This window comes from Heloderma suspectum, chromosome 3 (genome assembly GCF_057233095.1).
Source record: "Heloderma suspectum isolate Gila_16-S chromosome 3, 16-S_ref, whole genome shotgun sequence".
Classification (NCBI taxonomy): Eukaryota; Metazoa; Chordata; class Lepidosauria; order Squamata; family Helodermatidae; genus Heloderma; species Heloderma suspectum.
The window spans coordinates 120,852,374-120,876,738 of NC_139460.1; the positions used below are offsets into that span (position 1 = coordinate 120,852,374).

Sequence of the window (24,365 nt, forward strand, 5' to 3'; positions counted from 1 at the left end):
CCCCCTAGTCATGTCCCACAAAGCATGCCTACTTGGCTGTTTTGTATATACTATAAAGCGCACCTGTGCCACATAGGAAGAAATTAGGATTTTGTAGAAGTCCCCCAGCCTCTTGATGGTAATGATTCTTGGAGCTGTGGAAATCGCAAAAGGGAGGTCATGCAATCTTGGAAAGGAGGTAGTATTACGCACAATTGCTCAAGTGATGATAGGATAGCAAAGGGAAAGTACTTTCCTTAGAAATCAGCAAGTCTCCACCTCTGCTCAAGCTATGAAAAGGGAAAGTTCAGTTCTAGAAGTAGACAAGGAATTAAAGCTATGTTAGTACATGTTAGAGACAGAGCAAGAAATAGAATTCTCAACCATGCGATCATACTTACACATCCTTAGGTGCTTATTGATATTAGCCAAGTATCACTAGATCCAACCAACAGTACAGGTTTTAATGAAAGCATGTACTAAAATAAGGGTGTAGTGCTTGTACCAATCTGCCTAGAAGTAGCTCTGAGCAAAGTGATAAAGAATCTGGTACTATACTAAATCTCTGTACAGATATACTATTATCTTCAGTTTGCTTTAGAGTAAGTAGTTCAATTGTTTATGGGAGAACAGCCAAAGGCAGGTAATTTAAATGCACATGAAAGACCCATTGAACACAGCCTTTAACAGAATCAAAATGTATAGTTTTCTAGTTAGTACAGAGCTTAAATTTTGGGATGTGTGGATAGCAGTCTAGTGACATAAGCAAACACGAGCTAGAGCCGCTTGCAAAATATGCTGCAGCACTGCAATCTCCCATTCTCTGTCAGACATTAAGGAAATTGCAGCGTTAGAAAGCTGCTGAGTCATATTCAGTCACTTGCATGAATGGAGACTCCATTGTGTGAAAGAACAATGCTGAAGGTAATGTGAAGTTGTTCACAGTGTGCATAAAGTAGTGATCTACTAACAGATAACTAGAACTAAATTTTTCATCTCATTTTAAGAAGCTGCAGATAGAACTGGTCTTCAGATGCATCAAGGGTCAGCAGATGGCGAATCAAGCTCAAACCCCCACTTGGAAAGCATTGGTGATGCCTGAAAATAAAATGATACCCTGAGGCAAATGACAAATAAAACAGGAAGGCTCAAAGATTAGGTTGAAATGGTTTAATCTTGTATCTCTCAAGCTACAAAAGCAATATACAATATGGACATGGGGCATACAGTCATAATGGCTGTGAGAATAAGTTTGAAAACAAAAAGATTAGCAAATCTAGAAATTCACTCCTGCTGATGCACAGCTATCCAGATTGCCAGCTTTTTATAAAATCTGAAAGCCAGAGTCATGGGTAGAGGAGAGAGATGGGATCAAACCCCAACTCAGGCATGAAGCTTCTTGGGTAATCTGAGCAATTCACCCATCTCAGGCCACAAATGAGCATGTTTCATATTAAACCAAACTCAGTCTCTCTGATCAGTTATGGACCACAACTCTCCATCACTGGAGCTCTTCAGCAGACAATTGGGTCCCTCCTGCACAAGGTACGCACTACCAACTATAATTTTATAGCCTATTGTATTGGTAAGAACATTGGAAATATGAGCCCTACTGCCTCATCTGTCTTTACTCCTGCCCATTGGCAAGCCTGCCCCTTCACATGGATATTGATTGGAATTTGGGAGTACTTTCACACAAAAGGTAACAAACAGTTGCGGTCTGCTTGACCCAATTATGTTAAGTGAGCCTAAGGCAATGTTCTCCTCTCAATGATTTTGATAGTGAAGATCTGCACAGTTCCATGTATGAAATCCGCATAAGTGGCTACTTAGTGTGAATGTCTAGAAGATATACAATCATGTGTTTTTGAGTGAAACTATCCCAATGTTGCATACCAGACCATACAACAATGTAATTTATAGACGGGCAATAATTTGTTCATCACCTACTTTAAGGGTCCCACCCAGAGGTACCACTTTTTAAAATGAGGAATTAATTACAACTGTGCCTGTTAAGTAGAGAATACATACACTGTGGTTATCTCAAAGTCACACAGAACAAAGTAAACATTACGATATGAATCTCAGTTGCCCTAGAAGAATTAAAAGCAGGTTCCTTTCATTAGCATGAGCAATTTGCTAGACAGTTCTAGTGCAAAGCAGAGAGCACCATTTGAGAGCTTGCAAAATCAGAACTGAAGAACTAGCAAACTCCGCTGACTTTGAAAACAGGCAAAAGGGCCTGCTGGACTAGCTGCCACAGGGAATATTATAGCCAAGGATGGTGGTATACTCCCTCATACCTAAATCAAAGTCCAAACTCTTCAAGGAAATTAGGATACTACTGTTACAATCATATTCTTCGGAACCTCACCAGAACAAGTTACTGTGTTCAAAATGAAGGCACTGACTTCTAAAAAGTCTTAGAAAATACTCCACAACCTCCTATCTACATGTCTGGGAAAACAAGTATGTCTTTAGTTGTCAGCAGAAACTCTCCACACTAGTAGCTCACCTGATCTCAATGGGGAGAACATTGCTAGAAAGCTGTTCCTTTGTATTAGCCCCAAACATGTTTTATATCTTTTGAAATGCTATTATGTAGTTTGAGCAACTTTCATTTTATCACAATGTTCCCCTGTGTCATTGGAGATGATTTACACATACAGTAATCTTTCAACATTCAGGGTGGGTTTGAAGAAAACATTTTCAAGTTTAATCCTAGTAGAATCTGGTAGCATAAGCAGAACACACATGTTTTCCATTTATATTCACATAGACTAACTTTACCTAGTAGTTTTAAAGATATCTCTCAGACTTGCATCCTCAAGAACAGTGGGAGCTGGTAAGGGGAGAGCAGGGCAGCTAACCATAGGCAGAATCAAGGGGTCATCCAAGGGATCTGTTCCACAGTATGAATCCATTATACAAAAAGAGAAAACTGAGGATGCAAGTTAACTTTTATGATCATGAGTTCAAAGCAAAGGGTTGGGAAGCAACTATAAGCGATACAGCAACACAGAAGCATTCCTTCGAGCTCAAATGTATCTGCTCTATCAGCAACCCACTGCACAGAAAAAGGCAAACTAAGGCAAGTAATTTCAAGGTCACAAGTGCAAAGACAAAAAAAACTGGAAAGGAGTAATAGCAAGATGCTGGGAGCTCTTATGACACCCAATTACTCTTACACCTCCAGGATACCATCTAAAAAATAAAAAATGAACCAGTGAATAAAGGAAGAGGGGAAAATAGCAGGTGGTTGGAAGCTCTGGGGAATACCCCGTCCTCCATGATCACTTACATATCCCCAGCCCTCCAATTTAATTTTTTAATTAAATAGCTAGGGACTTCCCCCCAGCACACACACTTGACACAAAGCAAGCAAGCAATCTGCCTTCTGGCTGATTAGAGGAAAGGAAGCAACCGCAGCTTCCTTTCCTCTATTCACTCTCACTCAAGAACCCAGGAAGAATAAAACCCCCACACTGGTACACTGATTGGCTGCTGGTACCTGAAGGGCCATCAATTTCAGATGCCTGAGTCTTGATTGGCTCTGGGAGAACTGAGCAAGACCAAAATATGGAAATTGGACTGAGTGGTTCTACTGGAAGCCCCGCCTGCTGACTTAGAGAATTTTCATTGCAAATGAATGAAGGAATAGGAGACAGAGGCCTGGTTTGTACATCATGCTAAGCCATGGTGGGTTATTGTGGGTGGTTGCAGGGTGGATTAGCATTGGGAAATAAGCTACCCTGAGAACCTATGGTTTGTAGTAAGATTGTTTAGGGTGGCTTGTTCTCAGGGTGGCTTTTTACCATGTCCAAATCAGGCATGGCAATTTTATCATGGCTTGTGGGAATGGCTAGAGATCTGGCCAGCAAGAGCGGCAAAAACCCCTGTCGCTCCTTGCAATCTCACTAGTGCCACCGACATTCTCCCTCATCCCTTCTCAGTGCCTCAGGATGGATTTTTCTTCAACACTTCTATATGGAAAAAAGAAAGGACACTAGAGAGTATTCAATTATTTTTAAGGTTTTCAAACCTGGGCAAGTGCACAGAAGTTAATGTGTACTGCTAGGAAATGTGCATTATTTCCTCCTCCAGTTTACTGCTCTGCCTTGAAATTTGCATACATTTAGCAATCCTACTCACTGCTCTGTAACCCTCATGTATATCTGACAGCTAGCAATAGAGACAAGTGGAGGAAAGCAACAAGCACAAAGTGGGGAGGGAGCCAAAAGTGGCTGGCAGTTGCAAGACAAAACAAGCTTTAGGGGCGGGTGTTATGACTTCAGCAGAACATGAAGCAGCCTTTAAAACAAAAGGGGTCTGCTAGCAAGGGAAGCGCTGAAGTGGAGGATGAAATTGAGAAGAACATAGACAAGAGGGTATGCTTGGCTAAATAGCAGACAGGCAGTCTTGCACAAGACCCCCCCCCCTCAAATGTGAACACATTCCCATGTTCCTCAGGGGCAAGAAACTTTCCTTTTTGTGATCTGATGCAGGATGGGGGAGTTTCACTCAGGAAGCAGTGAAGTCAAGGATGAAGCTGAAAATGACACTGACAAGTGGGGAATATGGACTCAATTGTGGATAGGCGGTCTTGTGCCCTTGCATAAATGTGCACCCCACCCCAATTGTCAACATATTCCCACATCCATAAAGGCTGAGAAACTTAAATCCCTTTGCCCATCTGATGTGGGAGGGGGTGTTTCCCTTGTGAGCCAGCAACCCCAGCAGACCATTTGCAGAAAGGGTGCTAACATAGGAAACATGGATTTCTGCTGCAAAGGTCCTTGGGATATGTGCTGACAGCAGGCAGGAGGGCTGGGAGGGGCTGAAGGAGAAACAAGCCACAGCAAACTTGCCCAATGCTGACAAGCATACCCACAAGCACCAACCAGCCAAGTCCTGCCCAGTACTAATGGAGGTGGGGAGAACAGTATGGACCAGCACTGAACAAGTGCTTTGCTCTTCTGAGGAAGGGAAAGAGAATGGGCTTTGATGGCAATTCACCATCTCCACTGTCTTAATTGCCTCCATTCAAATTTACACTGGTAGACTTGAGCATAAAACTTAATTCACTAGATTCTCAAAAGTGCTGGGACCCAAAAAAATACTTCTTTGGTCAGATGACTAAAGATAGAAACTTATATCCAAGATGATACTCTGCCCACTAGAACTACTGCAGAGTCATCAACTTGATTTTACCTAACTTACTGACCCCACTCAAGTTTCCCTTTCCATGTCAATAATAACAGATCATGCCATAATACCATGATCTACTTATCCTACCCACCTCAATCTCGCATAGTACACAGCCATTTGCTTATCTCTGTTGGGGAAGAAGGCAAGCCCAATTACAATGCATGTACATTATCCTCTGCAGGGATGCATATACTATTTAGCAGATGCATTCTACTCCCCAACCCATTAGTCAAATGATAGTTATTCTTAGGAGTTTCAGCCCCCTGACTGATATGTCTAGGTTCTTGCTCCAGAAGGGATTGTTCATTTCATTACTTTTGGTTACTGTTGTCATTTTTCAGAACAGGTTATATAGAACTATTTGAACAGTAGCAGAGGTCACAGTCTTGGTCTGAAGGAAGGTCAATCATTTTTTTTACACATGGTGTGTAAAATACACATGAAGTTTCAAACTGATTTAATATATTTGGGGTACCCAATTCCAACCTTGCTTGCAAGTTCCCAAAATGAGAAGAGTTTCTCAGCAGGGATATATCTGACATAGTAGTAGCAGCATTTCTTCTTCCAACTGCCATGCATGCTTCTGTGCCAACCTACACCTTCTTATCAGGCTTACCTCCCTACATTGTTATTTAATATAGCAACCCTAGATCCAGCAATTTCTATACAAAATTGTTAAATATGCATGATCAGGACATTAGACATTCTTATCCAGATTTGGAAATTGGTTATACATAATATTGAACAGGTTTGTTTGGATGATAATTAATCATTCTATATAAATAAAAATAAGGGGAATTTTATTTAAATATTTATTATAAACCACATTTCACAAGTGCTAGACAAACTGCATATAAAAGCCATAACATACAAAATCCTGATAAAGCACTTACTGCAATATGATAGCAAAGAATTAACTGACCAGTTTTACATTAAGAATAAGCAATATTCTTAGATATTTAATTCACAAATATTTAGAAACTGTATAGATTCCTCCAGTTTTGACAGTATAAAATGAAGCAAGTGTCATTAAAAAAACCTTCACTGATTAGACAAATTGGCTCTCCCCACACATTGCAGGGATTTCCTCTGATTTTCTAAAAGTTGTTTCCTGCTAAAGTCTCAGGTAAAAATTCTGTAGTCTTTACCCAGCATAAAGTGCTAATACATGAAAGAAACCCTTATTTACATATAGCACATATTTAAACAGTGATTGTAGAAAGGGAAATAAAATGAAAATTGTATGGTTTGTGTAACACATCACAGTTTCTACAAATTTAAGTATAGTTACGATCCCTGTTGAGTACTATATTTACTCAATTTACTTAAAGCAAGCTGCCATCCACATTCAACATGGCTAAGAAACATGGATTTTACTCTAGCACTCAGAGTAATAGACTGACTGCATTATCAGCTTGATCTTCAAATTTAGTCATCTTTATTTTTACATCCTAAACCATCTCAAAGTCCTGCAGATATTTAATTCTTCCATATGTGATATACAGTCATCTGCACAATTAAAGTTCACAGATGGCCAAAGAAACACTCAAGTCACTTGACGCTTGCCAAATTCTCAGGGCAGATTTTGACACTCAGAAGCAGGAGCTGTAAGCTTATACTCTGGATTTTATATAAGGAGGGAATCTTAAGTAAAGGTCTCTCCCATTTCTACAAACCTTGCTTATGAATTCAAAAGATTGACAGGCACCTCCTGCAAGACTCACAAATGGTAGCGGCAGCAAGAGCTAGAAGTCCCCATGTTGGATGCTTGCATCAGAAACAGAAGCACTAGCCCTGCATGCTTCTACAAACCCCTACTTCTTGAGCTGCTGAGCAGTCCAAGTGTAACTGAACAAACAAAGTTGCTAGATATTGAAAGTCGATGTAGAACCGCAACTTGAGAGCAAACGATTAAACTGGATTTTATCATCTCTCCTACTTAAAAACATGTGAAACAATCCAGCCAAAGTTAAAAACACCTCAGTCATATTGATTTCAATGCGAAAGTGCTTTGATCTTTCCCACTGAACATCAGGACAAGTGTAACTTTGGCAAGGTGGTGCTCATAATTCAAAAGAGCACAAAAGAGAACAAAAAGTGAATTTATGTTCATTCAGAAGTAAAGGTTTTAGTTGGAAATCACTTTAATCTTAACCAGAACCAACGGGCACGTGTACCAGCTTTCTAACTTATATGGAGCTATTATTGGAAATATTTTGCTTATAACATTTAAATGTCATGTGCAACAACTTTCAAACTGAGAAACATTCAGGTTGAAGGTTAAAAGGAATTTGCAAAGATATCTGAATCATTATTACTTGTGGGATGCATCCCACTTCAGTATTTTTTTAAAAGGCAAGATAAACATCTTACTTTTCTTCAAATATATGACTATTAATTCAGAGTGCTATACAAACCTAATGTACATCTCAACCATCAAGGTGACCAGTTCTCAATAAGATGCCTGTATTTATTTCACATATTCATCTGCATATCAGCAAAGTTATAGAAGCTGTCTACTTCTTTGGAAGCAGATGACTTGTCCACTGATACAAAGACCTGTATTTTAGAATAAAAAAACATTAAAAATGTAAGAACAACTGAACAGTTTTAGTCTGGGTTTGTTAAAAGATGGATGATATTGTTAAACCACTCATACTATTAACAAATCAATTACATTTAAAAACCTACCTAAATCCTGGCTGGAAGCCAAGATCACAGTAACACTGAAGCCACTATGAATGTTTTTAATCAAATGATTTTAGCTCAGTAGGCACATATCAGGATTTCATTTCCCCCACTGGAGATTACTCTTGATCTTAACCCTCTTAAGTTTCAAAATTGAGAACCTCTAGCATATGAAGAGGATGGTAAATAAGATTTATATACAGATTATTCACTGCATGAACAGTGTGGTGTAGTGGTTAGAAAGTTGGACTAGGACCAGGGAGACCAAAGTTCAACTCTCCACTCTGTGATACTGAATGGGTGATGTTGGGTCCATCATCATACCTCAACTTAACTTCCCTCACAGGGTTGAGGAATGTGTTTTGCATGCTGCCCTGAGATCCTTGGAGGACGGGCAGGATATAGGAAAAAAAGGTATTGAATTTAAGCAATTCCACACAAAAGTGGCTTTATAGTGAACAATTATTGTGAACAAGTCTACCTGAGTGGAGAAAGCAACATGCCAGAGAACACTTTTTAAGACAAGTCTGCCACCACTCACCTTAGCTCCACTGAAGACATTAGCAACAATATCTTGGCAGGCTGCTACAGAACCATCTCCACTGAACTCTAGAGCAACAACAGGACCTAGAAAAAGAAATGTTTGTATTTTTAACACTAGGGATCGTATCAAATGTGTTCGAGTAGAACATATTTTATTGGGATGCAAAGTCTGCTTCCAATTGTGAAGCAGAAAAGTATTTCACAATTACTTTTGCTGCAGCATTGCTCTTACTCCAGCAAAAAGGCAGCAGTACAACTGACAATAGCTTGCAGGTGCCAATTACTGTTACTGTAATATATAGGAAGCAAATATATTTCTTTTCATAATACAGGCTTTTTGAGAAGACTTCTAAACAGGAAAAAAACCCACATACCATAAGCTATACCAAGTTATCATCAATGATAAAACTCTGAGATCAATGTCATTTGGTAACAGGGTCTGTTCTAACACCACCCTCTTAACAATAGCCCAATATCAGACCATAGACATAGGTCATGAAATTAAGTTTGATACAAGGGAGTTGCCTGCAAGAAGTACAGCCCTATTATGTCAGGGTAATCAGCTTTCCTTATAAATTACCCATCCACACAACACACATGACACTGGCTAGCATAACCAGCTTAACAAACTCTGCATCTCTCTCAACCACATCCAAGAGTGATTCTCCTCAGAACCCAACACTGCTCACCCAAATATTCTCTAGCATCACAACTACCCTGACCACTCAGAACACAGTTTTAGTGAATCCATAGAAAAACTGAGTAAGCTCATTAATTGAGCAAGGTTAATAAAGTATCAAAATGAGATTTTCAGCTTTCAAGAAAAATATAGCTCCATGCTCAGTCAATAATCTGAAGACACGATTGCACTAATCCAAGACAGCATTCCTGATTGCCGGGGGAGGGGGGAGGATGTTTCACAAAGACCATCTTTTCTGTATTCCAGGTCATACTATACACAAAGGGTGTGAAGTACCACTTTTTGTTGTGTGAGCAGCAGAAGATAAGCCATTTAAAGCACTGCATTGCATGACATAGGGAAGTGTAGCATGCTGAGGAGCTTTAAGGCGAGATGAGAGTTGGAGAGAAATTAGATAATACGCGCAAGCAGGTTACATGAGTGTAGAAACATGGATTTTTTTATATAGTACCATCCATTTTATGTGGCACTTAAGACTAAGAGGACAGGCCATCTCCTCAACAGGGTTAAAATCTAGAAATATATTTAAAAACCCAATCCTCCTCCTTGGCGTCTACTAAATCTATTTTACATTTCATTTCCCTGTGTGCTAGGCTCGCAGTTAACTAAGCTCATGTTCTTGTGCAGTGTGTTTTACTGCACATTTACTATCAGGATTCACATTCTTTGTATGTATGATTTATTCTTTTCTATCCCAGCAGTACCTGCAAAATTGTTGTGAACAGCCCAAAGTTTCAACTATTGAGCAGTATAGAAACGTATTAAATAAATACAGCATTTTTAAGAGTGGTAAGACCAGCAAAAGCAGCCCTTGGCAGCTCCCAGCGAAACCAGCAACATCCCATCCACTGTTCCCCCCACAATCCAGCTGATCCCCTGCCAATGTCTTCCCCAGACTCTTCTCCCTCTCCAGGCAGGCTGGATATGCACCACTGTTCAAGAATTATATGAAAAAGTATCAATGGGAACCTATTTAAATCAATCTACTGGGCTGGGGAAGAAGCCCGCATACTTCTGAGTAGTCACTGGTGGTGGTGGATAAACTACATGCCCCACTACTGGTGGCATGTGTGCGTTGGCACTGTGCACTCACACACATATTCCACCCCTGCCTCCCAGCAGACATTAGATGCAGCCCTCAGAGTTGTAGATGTTTTGCACCACAGTTTAATTTTTGAGACATCAAAATATGCAGTATGGTCTTTTTTGTGTTATTGCTGGGTAGTTACTACTAACTTTAAAAGCAAAAAGATTATCTGGAGGTAGCTAGGTATAAGTACTTAAGTCTCACTGATTTTAAATGCTATTTTGTTTAGCTTGAGAGGTTCCTGAGCTAAAATAAATCAAATTGATGTGAAATAAATATTTTAGTTATGTAGGACAATTCCTCAACCCCCTATTCTTAAAGTGTTACCTAGTAATAGCCCTTAAGTACATTTTAATTTTACTAGATGTCATCTTGTGTTATCACCAAGATGGAACATTGGGTTGTGGAACATTTTACACTAATTGAGAATAGGCTGTTCAGTGTCTGATTCAAATTTAACCCAACTTGATGTTATTTTGCTACCTTAGTTCAGTGGGCCTAAACTGAGATTTACAGAAACTTATGTGCAGTACCTTCTCAATTCTCATTATCCCTTGCCTTAGCAATTCTAAGTAGATAGGAGGCAAAGAGAGAGGTAGTCATACCTTTTTCAAGTAAAGGGAGAAATTCAGATGCTCTTTCCTGGAACACTCGCCGAGCATCATCATGTTTCATTGGAACTTCTTTAGTCTGTACCAGCCAAAAGCCCTTGCCAGTCATCTGTTGAATTTCAACAAGCATTAGAATTGCATATTAAGTTGCAAGGTATTATTGCATATAAAACTTTGCAATGTATAAAGACTGATGCGCAAGTTATCCTGCTATAATATTAAGTCACTTGCTATTTGGGTTTTTTACACTATTGCTTCTTCCCACTATAGTCACCCCATTCCTCTGCACCTCGGGTTATCCACAGCTAAATGTAACATGCTCCAAGGATGTAAGGCCACAGTTGCAAAAGGGGCAAGTGCGAAGCAAGAACAAGAACTGTTCTTTTATGCAATTCAGAGACAGTTTGGATGCAAGAAAGGGAAGCTAGAGAACAGGCTATTAGTCAATGGGACAGGTGGGCATTAGTGGGAGGTAGTCTATCATCACTTAGAGCAATGCAAATCAGTTCAAACTGTTTTCCTATGTAAATGCCCAATTAGGTTTGCTCAAAGTACTTTCAGTCAGCCATTCACTTTTACTAATCAGTTAGTTGTCAAAGAACTGCTCCAAGAATCAAGTCTATGCCAATTATGGATATCTTCCTATAATGCCAGTCTACTTTGCACAACAATGTACCCTAACTTTGAAAATTACAAGCAGCGGCAATTTGATGAATTATTTCTTCAGCAAATAGAATTAACCAAGAATAAGTTCTTAAATATGAAATTCTATTTTACTGCATTATCCAAGTTTACATGTGCCATGTCACAGAATCTGAACTCTTCAGAACCTTAGTACATATCAGATACAAAGTGCCAGCTTTTTCCATAAAAACTGATTGTCAGACATTAACAATCTCAAAAGCCAAAAGGCGTCTACTGAGTCCCGGGAGTCTCCCTTTGTCCCCTTTCCTCATCTCCTTACAATAAGCTTCGGAACTACATGTGTAATAGAACAAATAAGGTGCCACCCCATTCACAGATCACATAGCCTTATCCAACTGTCCTTGCAGTTGCTCATCCTTTTCCAATGGCGAGGAGAATAGAAATAAGTGGGTTATAGGATAATTTTATGACATCAAGATTCTCAGACGCCTCCTACAATTCCCCTCCCAGCACTATATATTTCCAGTCTGTGAAGCATATGAACGAACACATGCTACAGGACCAGAAAAGCAGTGTGTTAATGCAGAGTTTCGTTCAATTACAGAGCAGCCACTTAGAAGCTATACAGAAGTTTAGCAGTTTAGGGCTCAATCCTTTGGAGATGGACCTAAGCCTCCTAACTCAGAGGCTTATGGTCATCCAAAGCATAGCACGAGGTGTGGCAGAGTCAATCCTTGCCTCTGCAAGCCTGAGAATATGGCATAAGCTGTCCCCTCCCCCCAGCATGCCCCCTTTCCCTTACCTCCAAGGTTGCCTTTGCAACCCCAGAGAGGCAGCTGGTGAGGTTCTCTGTGCTGGCTGTGAGGGGGGAGCTCAGACGCCCGAGTCCGAGGTGAGAGCAGTGTCTCCAACCTGGGATCCAGGAATATGGAATATCTTATGGCCCCCCAGACTGTCTAGAGGCCATAGGATTGTTCTCCCCATTAAACAGTTTTCAGAAGAAATACAAGTCAAAATATGAGAAACAGCAAAGTGCTCCTTACCTCATCGATTAACTTTCTAGCATTGGCTGTTGTATAATCCCCTGCAAAGAATACTGCCAGGCAAGACTCCTCACTGTGCTTTTGACGTCTTCCCTGCGTTATTGGAATTATGCTTCTGTTAGAATCAGTTGAAATCCTGACAGCTTTCAGTTCTTCAGCAGTTGGCAGTGGTACATAATCCTGAACTAAAGCATCCTCAGGTAAAAGGCTCCAGTTGTTCTCTCCTGACACTGGTGTGAAATCATGGATATTGCTCCATATGTTGTTAAAGATGCTCAGCCCAGCATCCTTCAGCTGCAAAGCCAGCTCTGGGTAGTAGTACTGGAAACACCCAAACTTCATACCTGTAGAAGATTCGATACTAGGTTGGGTAGCACAGCACAGAAACACTTCCATCTTTCTGCAGTCCCGGGTACGAAACTGTTGGCAAGCCACTACACATTTACAATCTTTGCAGTCACGGAAAAACACACTGCCTTTTACAGGTCCTAAAAAGATTTGGCAGTTTGTACAGTCATCAATCGTGATTGTAGCAGAGTGGTCAAAGATGTAGATATTGCAGTTCTCACAGTCCTGAATAACAAACTGTTGTCCTGCAACTTTCCCAGGCAAACGCCCTACTGTTTCATCCTTGAGTCCAGAAAACATGTAATCTTTAGGATCAATCTGGAAGAAAAACCACAGTGCAGTAAGGCAGTACACTTGATAGATAAGAGCTGTTAACAGAAAGATAGGCCAGTCATGTAGAATAATCATAATTTAGTTCTCTTCTGAAAATGCAGGGAACATTTTTAATTGAACCAGCAAGAGCTCAGAATCTATGGGCATTATCCAATAGGGCCATTGCATCAATAGCTTCTCCCATGAATTCCATTCTGCAAGCAGAGCCCACTGCTTGCACAATTGAGATTTAACAGTTTGTATAGGAAGTCCTGAAACGAGTAGAAATTCTAGTTTCTGGATCAGGACAGGTTGGGAGAGCTCCCTTATGTGAGCTCCACTGACTTGCCCCATTACAGAAATTAGTGTTTTCACTCCTTTCTAGTTCTTGGAAGTGCTGAATCTCCATTGCACAAGCAGTGGATCTCACTTGTGGAACAGAACTGGCAGGGGTGCAACGAAATCAGCAGCAGCACAGTACCCCATTGGATACTGCCCATTGTGTTACATCTGGTAGGATATCTGGCATCATGTTTGCGTTTGTATGCCTTTTAGAGTAGGCTTTAGTGAGCAAGTGGTTTATAGTAATATTTATGTAAGTATGGGCAATTACCTTGTTAGCCAAGGATAAGAGATGAAAGAAAGAAAAGTTGTTCTAACTGGACAAATTCTGCAAGGAGCATGTAAGCTTTTGACTGATAATATTTTTCTTGCCAAATATTAAATGGTACCATGAAATACAAGGAGATCTTCAGTGATACCTATATTGATGAAGAACTTTTGGCAAACAAGTTATGGAACTATACTTCTGCACTTTATGATAAGGGCATGCATCCAGTGTTAGTCCAACTTGTCCCATTCATTTCAATGGATCTACTCCAAGTAGGACTAAAACAGGATACAACTCAAGGTCTACAACTAAGCATACAAACTAGATTCATGTTAAAAAGGGGATTATTTTTCTTAAGGGGTAAAATTGTTTTTAGGAAGTGTTAGGGTACAGTTAGCAAGTCAGTTTATGCTTTATCCATAGGCATGACAAACATACACTATGTCAAGAAAGAATGGAGATGATGTAAAAATGAAAACAGTAATGAAACTATAATATGGTTATAGCCAGCAAATCCTATTATAACCAGAGAAAGGCTACAATGACAAAATGAGGATTTTAAATTTGCTTGGTCTTCTATGTGTTGTCTACAAAAAGTAATACAGTTAAGATGTTATTCACAAAATAAAATAGCAAAGTGAAATATAAGCTGTATCACAACTAGTCAGCCTAGTCCCAAAACATGAGTGCAATTGTTCTGTTACAGTTGCCAGAACGGTGCCAGTGACAAAACAGCAGCCTGTTAAGGCTGAACAGTATCATGCCAAGTATTATCAGCTTTTGTTTCTTTTCTGCTTTCTTCCTCCCTAAGACTTGTCAATTTCAAGAATACAGTAGAAACATTGTTTCAATTTAGTTTGCTCAAATATCAAACTTCAAGGAATAAAGTGCAAAATCCACCTTAAAACAGACTCAAAAACCAAATCTAAGGTTCATGCTAAATACCACCTCTGCATACAGAAAACAGATGTACAACTTGCTGAATCCAGTTTTTTTTTAACTTGACGAACTTGCTCTAGAACAGCAAAAAAAATATTCTGGGGAGGAGGAATGGAATGATTGGCTGAAAACCCGAACAGGAGCACTCCACGCGCCAACATTTTGTTGCAAATCCCACTTGAAAAACAGTGCTAGGTCTCTTATCAAGAAGCCTCTTTTACTTTAATTCCAACCCTTCCCCACAGTATTAGAACATATTAAACCCATAGCCTGATGTAATCCACTTGAAAGCTTTAGGTGATAAGGGACATTTGGTCATGGTTAAATATAGAAATTGGAAGCATATGGCTGTACAACTACTTTAACAAGTTATAGTATATAATTAGCCTCTTTTTCATATTTTTCCTTGCTTTAATTCAAAAAATTAATCCAAATAGTCATACAGCATCCACATCTAGGCTCAAGCATTCAGAACAAGCAACTGTGGTGATTGGGAAAACACAAAGGTAGCTAAAGTTATATGCCAAATTCAAATCCTTTACATTTTGTCTCAAAAAACTGAAGGTTTCAGGCCTTAAATCATGGAATGCTGTTCCCCATTGAAGGAGGAAAAAAGAATGGCATCTGGCCTTTAACAATGACTAGCAAAGGACTTCATGCTTGTTATTTACAAATTCAACCTATAGGCTTTTGAGAAGAATTCAGTCTAAAACAGTCAGTTAGTGACTCTACTACCTAAATCAAACAAAGACAGTCTCAGTCATTAAAACTTAATCTGAGCGTCTATGCCATATAGCAGACTGAGTCTCCAACGAGAGGGGCCTGGACTCTGTTCTCTACTCACGTCTTGGGCAGCTTACTTCTCATAGCCCAACTTGCCCACCAGGGCTGTTGTCCAGATAAAGTATACTGACCATATTATCATAGTCCTTGGGGGAAAAGATGAAGATCTAAAAAAAATGTAGTTCACATTTCTAAAAATGGTATTCTTCCTACAACTCAAGAATACTCTGACATAAATAACTTAAACAAAACCATCAGAGCCACTCTTACAAATCAAGTTACTCTAATTAAGGAGACATTCATATCCCTTAATGTGTACTCCTTTAGAGGACTTGTGAATTAAATGAAGCAACAGTAGATAATACTGCTGTTTGACATACTACTTATTAATGAGGTAAGTGTCAAATTAACTAATATGCAGTGTGGTTAGTGAAAGTAGGCAATATATCCAATAGTATGTTTTACTTCTTCTACCATTAAATTTATGTGAGGCTGCTGCAGGTGAACAGCAATAATTTAAAATCCTGATAGACATAATAAGTAAGTATGACTGTTTTAGCCCTAGATAGTCTCTTCAAGAGCAAGGGGGCACTTCCTGGAACACATGGGCAACTGCAGTAATAATACACACTATGAAATATCTAAACCCATCCCAAGACAGACACAAGAAGACTCCAAGACTTTCAACAACTATGAATAAGGGATGGCAGAGAATGGAAACTGGATTTGGGCAATCTAGTTAAACAATTGTGTTGTGACAAGCCAGATGCAATATCCATCCTGAACACTTTAACAGCATACTGTATGTTTGTTCTTAGTTACTCCAAATATACTACATCTGTTCCTAGCACACTGGGAGCATACTAGCATTCCATCACTTTATGTGATGTAGAGAAAGGTTTTGGTGCACTCATTTAAATTTATTCAGATTGATAACAATTCATATACAACAAGATCCTTAAGATTCACATGGTCTAGGGTCTGCGACAAACACATTAGAGTCCTGAGTGTGCAGTCAGCTGCAAACTATACAGTACCCCTAACGAGTTGAAGGGAAGTTCCTTTCATTACCACAAGAGGAAGTGAGTCAAAGACTATATTGAAGTTAACTCAGCTGAAGTCACACAAAAAAGCACACCATAATATTAAAATGTTCCATGTTTACATCTTTTCAAGCATCTAATGCACAAGACAACTAAACAAAAATATTGAAGGCCCCCTAAAAATAAGATTTCTACAGCCTGAAAGAATGGCTTACGTAGGGCTGTGAAAATAATGCAGTTAATTATCAACACACACACTGAATCCTCTGGGAATAACAGCATTCTTTGCCACTATGTGCTTCCTTATTCCCATACACAAGGGATGGCTGGGGGAAACTAATGAAACAAGAGGTAATCATTACATCTTACATCAACCATACAAAGTTATACTGGTGCACTCTTAATCCAGAGCCACCACTAGGTTCAATATCTACCATCTCTTACCCAGATTCAATCCCAAAATGATGGCCATATTACTCTGTCACAGGAAAAATCAATAAAGAGTCTTGGGGCACTTTAACAATTATCAGATTTGTGGCACAAGCTTCCATGAACTGGAATACACTTCATGCATCTGATGGTGTCAGATTTAGTCCACAAGAGCTTATGCTAGAGTCAGTCTGTTAGTCACAACACTGTTTGATATTGTAAGGACAAACTGAAAGAATTGAGGAAAGGGGAAGATCCACCTTTAATTTAGGAGTAAGAAAGACAAATGGTAAGCCATGTGGAGCATGCTTCCCCAGGAAGCTAAGAAGAGGAAAGGACTGGAACAGAAGAAGGCACACAAAGTAAGAGGAAGCAAGATGAAAGGAATCAGATTTGTGCAAAGAAAAGCTCACAATGTCATTAGAGAAGCAGAAAAGAACATTTCCATGAGCAACATGATACGTTCAAACACAACCCCACACATTCGAACACTACTTACACAACACATTAAAGACCAGTAATATATTAGTCTACTACAACCATCCCTCTCATGTATTGACGGTTTAAATACCACATTTTGCTGAAACACTGGCCTAGAAAAAACACATGCCGTCCAGGTGAAGGGAATACACTCATTGACCACCCAGTTCTGTAAGCATAGGAGGATTCAAGGGTGTTTAAGGGTAACTACAAATAAGGGGATTTACAAAAAGGGGCCACAGTGGCTTAGTGGTTAAGACGCTGAACTGCAGACTGGAAGGTCGGCAGGTCAGCAGTTTGAGACCCGAGTGCTGCGTGACGGAGTGAGCTCCCATCTTCGGTCCCAGCTTCTGCCAACCTAGCAGTTCAAAAGCAACCCAGCTTCTGCCAACCTAGCAGTTCAAAAGCAAGAAATTGCAAGTAGATAAATAGGTACCGCCTCGGCGGGAAAGGTAACAGCGTTCCGTGCACCTCGGTGTTCAGTCATGCCGGCCTAATGACCACGGAAGCATCTTCGGACAGCGCTGGCTCTTCGGCTTAGAAACGGGGATGAGCACCACACCCTAGAGTCGGACACGACTGGTTGGGGACACCTTCACCTTTTTACAAATAAGTAACACTGTGTCCACAGTCGCATATTTGAGAATGCAGGGAGGGATCCCCAAGTATTTGAGTCTCCCCATGCCAAGGAACTAGCAGCAGCATCTATCCTGTACTGCCTCCCGTTCATAGAAGAAGAGAAAGAGTACTGCGGGGATCCTTGCAAATGGAAGATGGGGTGTATTAAAGAAGGGCTCCATAGAAAGAGGTACGAGGCAACTTGGAAAGTGAAAGAACGTATATTTATTCGGGGCCTCCCGTCTCTCCCCCGATAGGCGGCTATGTGAGAGGAGTGGGTGAATAGCAGGTATTTAGTTATTTATACCCCGCTTTTCAAGGCAAAAAGCCTTTACAAAGCGGCTTGCCACACACCGTTTAAAAACGCTTACACGCACAATTAAAAGCAAACAGTTCTCAGAGCCCGTTCTAGTTCCATGGCGGTCGATGAAACCCCACACAGCCCGTTCGCCCAGGATCAAGTCCCGTTTTGTCCGACGGGGCTCACTCCCAGGCAAGTGGCACCGCAGCCTCAAGAAAGCAGCAGCGCATGAACCAACAGGTTAGAGAAGTTGAGGAGGCCGGGGGCCCTGCTCCAGAAAAAACGCGCGGGCTGCACGCTCTCTGAGGCTGCCTGAAGGGGCTCGCCGCGGCTCACCTTGGGTCGCTGGTCCCAGCTGTACTGAGGCTGCGTCTCGGCCTCGGGGGGCACAGCGCCGTCTCGGTCCCCGTTCCCCGCGCTGGGCTTTGGCTCCTTGGCCTGCTTCCTCCGCTTGGAGAAGAAGCAGCCCATGGTCCGACTCGTCCACGCGCAGCACAACGCCGCCGCCGCTCAAGCTCGCCCCAAAGGCGCCTCCCTGCAACCCCGCACAAGCCCGCCAGCCGCCGCTCCCGCTAACCCAACAAGCCTGGCCGCGCCCCGCCCTCTGCTTTAAGCGCCCGCTTCCGGCTTCTCCCTCGCCCGTCTCCCAGGGCGACGGCGGCTCCTCCCCCACATGGGAGCCTGCAACCAATCAGCAGCGCGCTGCCTCTCGAATCATTTCCGTCAATCCGCCTCGCTGGCGAAGGTTAAGCCACGCCTTCACCCCGCCCCTCCTTCTCTATCCTGGCCGCAGAGACGAGTGTCGATTTCCCACCGACAGAGCCGCTGCTGTTCCTTGCCGTTCTGTTTCTCGCAGTTTGCTGCTTTCCGTTTCAGCAACTAGGATGTAGAAGTATACTTCTACGAAAAGGAGGGCTAAGGCTCAAGCATTTAGCCCTGGACGCCCTTGTCCCTGAGTCCGGGCGGAAGGGGGGGGGTACTCATAACAGCTACCCAGTGGGGTGGGCAGACGCTCTTCGTACGCTAAGAAGTATTGTATCCGCACACACCATAAATAAGTTCTCATATTCATAATAGATGCCAGAGCCAAGCTCCTGTGAAACCTTTAAAAAAAGTTAGGACTTGCCCAACAATTAATATATGATAGGAGTGATTTCTGAGCCTTTCGGAACATCTCTTATTTCTCAAGGTCCAGTAAAGGATCATGGATGATACTATAAATGCCAATTGTCTATCATTTTTTTATGTTATATTAATGTATAGATTTGATTTAATTTCTCCATATGTAATGCTCCAGCAAATGTTTAGCTGTCAGCAGCCCTTGCTCCAGGTTTTTGAGGCCCCTTGGGCAGGACACTTTCAATAGCCCACCTCCTTCAATGGCCTGGTTTGCATAGCCACTGGGGATGAGCAGGAGAGAGCAGATGAAGGGTTTAATATTGGGTTAAACCAATATTAGCAGTCTGGTTCTACACCTCATCTGACTGTTGCAGAGTGAGCTACCACAGCATCTTGTGTGAAGCACACAGGGAACAACTAGAATCATAGAATACTAGGGTTGGAAGGGGCCTATAAGACCATCAAGTCCCATGAGCTGGACAGCTTAGCCCCATTTAAAGCAAGGGGAAGTCATATTGCTACAGCTCCTAATGCAGTGTTAGACTCTTAAGGGTCCAATCATATACATGTTTAGACAGGAAAAAGATCCTACAACTCCCAGGATACCCCATCCATCCATTTCTGTCTAAACATGCATAGGATCACGCCCTAAGAGACTTTAAAGATTTGTGTCTGAAAAGCCCTTAGTCCAGCATCATATACAAGCCTTTCCTCTGTGCTAAAGCAGCAACTCCAATAGGTGGTGCTATTTGGGTACAGAAGATTGGGTCAACTCGCAGAGCCAGAAGGAGGAGACAGTCTTCCCCTTTTGTAGGAATTGCAGGGGACCAGAGCCTAATTCTGGACTCTAGGCAGCATGCTCAAGGGAAATGGTATTATATCTGCTGGCTGACCTTCCTTTTGTTGGGCTGATTGCTGGCTCATAGTCCAGAATGATTGATTGACATTTCAACTATTGTCAGAATATGGCCTCCTAATAGCTGGGGAGTTTTTGAAATGAGATACCCATCAGAGTTTGGGGAAAGTGACACTCCTTCAACTGAGCTTAGGGAACAGGGAGACAGTGAAAAGCACTTGGCAGTATGAATGGAGAGAAACAGAAAGACTGAGAGCTGGAAACCGGTTGCAGCCTTGGGGTAGGGAGCTGTATAATTGTTTTCTAGGAATCTGTGCTATCTACTTTTAGGAGTGTATTTGCACTCACTAGGGTTGCTTGAATATTTGTAATGTACAATTCCTCTTGGATTAGGCGATCTTCCAACCCTATGATTCAGCAATCCTATAAACCAAATATTACAGAAGCACCCTAGGTCTCCAGTGCTCTCTCATCCAAAACAAATAGATCCTGTAGGACTTTCCCTGGAACTTGTCATCCATTAGGTCTCAATTAGTGTAACAATAGGGTCAGGTTGTAAATGTGGACTGGCTGTAGAGACCTGAGTTCCCTTTAGTATATCATGTTGCAATGCAGAATGTAGTCTAGTGATAACAGGAATTCCTACCTTATGTATTTCTTGATAACAGGAATTCCTACCTTATGTATTTCTTGATAACAGGAATTCCTACCTTATGTATTTCTTGCCTTTTGGGCACATAACACCCTGATTCTATGCAGCTTTGGGAAACCCTATGCCAGCCTTCTCCAAGGTCGTGCCTTCCAGATGTTTTGGACTACAGTTTCTGTCACTGCTCAATTATCATGCTGGCTGGAGTTGATGGTAGTTGTAGTCCAAAACATCTGGAGGGCACAACATTGGGGATGGCTGCCCTAAGCCAATCGATTACTCTGGACATGCAACCCCATTTTGTGCATATGCAGTGAGAAATCAGTCTTACTGTGTTCAGTAGTGCGTGTCAAATAAAGATACATACGATTGACATGTTTAACTTTGCACTGGGTCAGGCTGCACACTGTTTTATCAATATATCTTAACTCTGCACTTAGTGGAGTTTTTAGCTATTTAAATAATCTTAAATATCACTTTAGAAGAAAACCTTACCAGCCGAGCTGAATATGACTTTACTCAACAGAATATACAGTAAACATTACAGCTCTCCAGCTCTCTTTGGGAGCTACTGCTAGAGGACTCCAAGGAACTAATTACTCCAGTTGTTGATAGTACAAAATATCAGGGGACTCAAAGGAGAAAACATAAGAAAACAAATATTTAAGCAATTAATAATCGGAAGTATGTGCATCTGAATTAGGGTGCAATTCTATACAAACTTACCTGGGAGTAAACTTAATTGAACTCATGGGATTTATTTATATGTAGATATATATTTAAAATATTGTACTCTAAATATTTAATATTTATATAGTAATTTTAAAGTGTATGCATATATTAACTCAGTAATGTTTATAACAATGCTCTAAGTAGGTCAGTATCATTATCTCCATGTTGCAGATGGAAAGTTGAAGGTGAGGTACAGTACTACCAGGGACTCTGGTGGGTAGGAGGGACAGGGCCTTTTCAGTGGCAGCTCTATAACTTTGGAACATCTTCCCCAGGGAAGTACTTAAGACCTCATCACATCTGTTTTTTAAGAGAAATCTGAAGACATTTTCATTTCAAAATGGAAACAGTCCATGTTTGGTTAATGATGTGCTGTGTTTGAAAATTGTTTAGCTTCTTCTGGTTTTAACCAGTGGTTTTGCGGTTGCCATTTGCTGTATTTATTGGTTGGTGTTAATGTTGCTTTATGTCATGCTTTTAGGTTTTTTAACCTAATCATTGTACCCTGAAAACCAGCTTAGACATTCATTTAATAAATAAATAATAGGGTGGCTTGTTTAAAGGAACTCTAGTCAATTAACAGCTGAAGTGAAATTTGAACTGGAGACTCACTGGTTCCCAGTTTTCACACACTACACCAGCGTGTGCAGCACAATCCTATCATGTTTATTTGGAACTTTTCAATGGGGTTTTACCTCCAGATAAGTATGCATAGGATTTCAATCTCGGTGCACAACCCTGGACAGCCACTAGTTTCGCTGCAGAGCGGTTGTCGGCGACCCCAGCTCGCCAGGTTGGCCTGCTACATCCTTCTTTCACTCCTCGGTTTGCGACCGGGGAGGGAGGACAACTTCTGCTGCAAGGATTGGATGCCTACTAAGCTAACAGGTTACCGAACTTTGCTGAGTTGCGTTCCCCCCTCAGGTCTGGCCTACGCAGGCTGCGGAATGAGGTGGCAGCATGAACCGCACCACATGAGAGCATGGGGGGATTACATTTTGGAATGCTCCTGCATTTTAATAACTCTTTGCATTTAAAACAACAACAACAGGCAAACAGCACAACAAACAAAGGACCGAACTAGACCCTTTCTCCCAGTTATGCTAGCTTTGTAGAGAGTTTTGTTTTTAACATGGGGAAGGAGGAACATTCCAAAACGGTATCTCTCCCCCCACACACACAGTCGGAAGTGGTGCAGCCCATTCTACCTCTTCATCTGCTGCATCTGTCGGTCCCGCCTTCAGTGCAGCGGGAGACGCCTCGCAGGTTCCCGGCGAGGCGGCGGGCCTTTAAGAGGCGGGACGGGGAGAACAAGGGCTGCCGGCTGGCAAACTTATTTTGGCTGGCGGGGCTTGTGCGCTGGAGATAAGCCGCGGAAGGGGGCGGGCTGGAGATCCTGCGCACTGGAGTAGCAGCAACGCCGGCAGACTGAGCGGAGCTGGAGCGGAGGCTGGCCGAGCACTGGCTGCGCAGAGTCGGCGGCTGGGGACTCGGCGCGCCGCGAAGACGCAGGCGGGCGCTAGCGGCGCTCGGGGGTAGCCCACCATGACGCGCCCGCTGCTGCGCCTTCTCCTCCTCTATCACGTCCCCGGGCTGTACGCAGGGGGGCAGCGAAGCGCCCGCAGCAGCAGCGCCATGGAGGAGATCGCCACGGAGCAAGAAGCGGAGGAGAGTCACCGGCAGGACAGCGTGAGCCTCCTGACGTTCACCCTCTTGCTCACCCTCACCATCCTCACCATCTGGCTTTTCAAGCATCGCCGGGTCCGCTTCCTCCACGAGACCGGCCTGGCCATGATCTACGGTGAGGCTCGGGCGCCGACGGCCTGTTTGGCCCCTTGAGAGGGGAGGAGGCAGAGGAGAGCGAGGCTAGGGGAAGGGGATGTGGCTGGGGGAGAGGCAGCGGCGGCCCAAACCTCCAGTGCAGTTGAAGGGCTCTGACACGTTTGCCATTCGCGTAACTAGAAGAGCGCGTGTCTGTATATGTGCGTGCGTGCGTGCGTAGTCCATCCTATAGATACGTAGTCCGGATATATCAGCCTTCCCTAGTTGGGATATGCTCCAGATGTTTTGGACTGCAACGTCTAGCAGTCCTGGACATTGGCTGTACAGGCTGGGGCTAATGGGAGTTGAAGTCTAAAACATCTGGAGGGCACCAGGTTAGGGAAAGCCTTGTATGTGTGTGCACGCTTCTCCCTCTCTCCCCCGCCTCCTAGGGACCCTTCCGTTTCTTTCCTTCCTCTTTTCCTGGCTTTCTGGACAAACTGTTCATGTGCGATGATAAACTCTTTTGTTGTGTGATGCTGCCTGCCTGCATGTTCCTCACCCCCTCCACTTTGAACCCTCTGGGCTGCTCCGTTCTTTATTTATAAAGCAGTATATGAATATCAAGGCTATTGGCTAATTCTGCTTGCTTTTTTTGCGGTGGTGGTGAGGGATTACACTGGATTCTAAATAGGTGTCTGGGAGCAGTGAATATGCCTCATGGTGAAATGTTTTGCTTTAATGTGGGCAAATGTTTTTTGATATGTATGTGATAGTGATGCTCTACAGAGGTCGTGGTGGTGTTTTTTTGGGAAGGGAGAGTCAGCATTTGTCCTGTGGACTTGTCCCCTCCCCCGCTGCATCTTTGTGTAGGGATGAGA

General features: G+C 42.2%; 3 protein-coding genes across 4 annotated transcripts in view; 1 reads left to right on the plus strand and 2 right to left on the minus strand.

Moving 5' to 3' along the window:
- Window positions 1-270, minus strand: part of JADE3 (jade family PHD finger 3) — a 51,961-nt gene extending 51,691 nt beyond the window's left edge. Inside the window, exon 1 of the mRNA XM_084844301.1 lies at window positions 64-270. The gene's annotated coding sequence lies outside the window, so the exon portion shown is untranslated. The remainder of the gene's footprint in view (window positions 1-63) is intronic.
- A 4,361-nt stretch (window positions 271-4,631) lies between these two features.
- Window positions 4,632-22,646, minus strand: RP2 (RP2 activator of ARL3 GTPase). 2 transcript variants are annotated; one of them, XM_084844307.1, is made up of 5 exons: window positions 22,419-22,646; window positions 12,505-13,170; window positions 10,811-10,925; window positions 8,417-8,502; window positions 4,632-7,746 (listed from the first exon to the last, which is right to left on the minus strand). In XM_084844307.1, the coding sequence occupies exons 1-5, from the start codon at window positions 22,434-22,436 to the stop codon at window positions 7,663-7,665; spliced, it is 969 nt and encodes a 322-aa protein (XP_084700433.1). In that variant the 5' UTR covers window positions 22,437-22,646; the 3' UTR covers window positions 4,632-7,662. The 2 variants fall into 2 exon arrangements, with proteins under 2 accessions (XP_084700433.1, XP_084700432.1); XM_084844306.1 differs by lacking the exon at window positions 22,419-22,646 and adding an exon at window positions 18,704-19,017.
- Window positions 22,647-23,148: 502 nt separating this feature from the next.
- Window positions 23,149-24,365, plus strand: part of SLC9A7 (solute carrier family 9 member A7) — an 85,639-nt gene continuing 84,422 nt past the window's right edge. Inside the window, exon 1 of the mRNA XM_084844303.1 lies at window positions 23,149-23,524. Coding sequence (XP_084700429.1) covers window positions 23,269-23,524 — 256 coding nt within the window. The 5' untranslated portion in view covers window positions 23,149-23,268. The remainder of the gene's footprint in view (window positions 23,525-24,365) is intronic.

What these genes read in the sequence shown, in the direction of transcription:
- RP2 (XM_084844306.1), bottom strand. Translation starts at nt 18,838, where the DNA reads ATGGGCTGCTTCTTCTCCAAGCGGAGGAAGCAGGCCAAGGAGCCAAAG. An exon ending in CTAGAAAGTTAATCGATGAG is followed by an intron (nt 10,926 to 12,504) that starts GTAAGGAGCACT and finishes GAAATTCAACAG; the next exon opens with ATGACTGGCAAGGGCTTTTG. An exon ending in ATGTCTTCAGTGGAGCTAAG is followed by an intron (nt 7,747 to 8,416) that starts GTGAGTGGTGGC and finishes TCTAAAATACAG; the next exon opens with GTCTTTGTATCAGTGGACAA.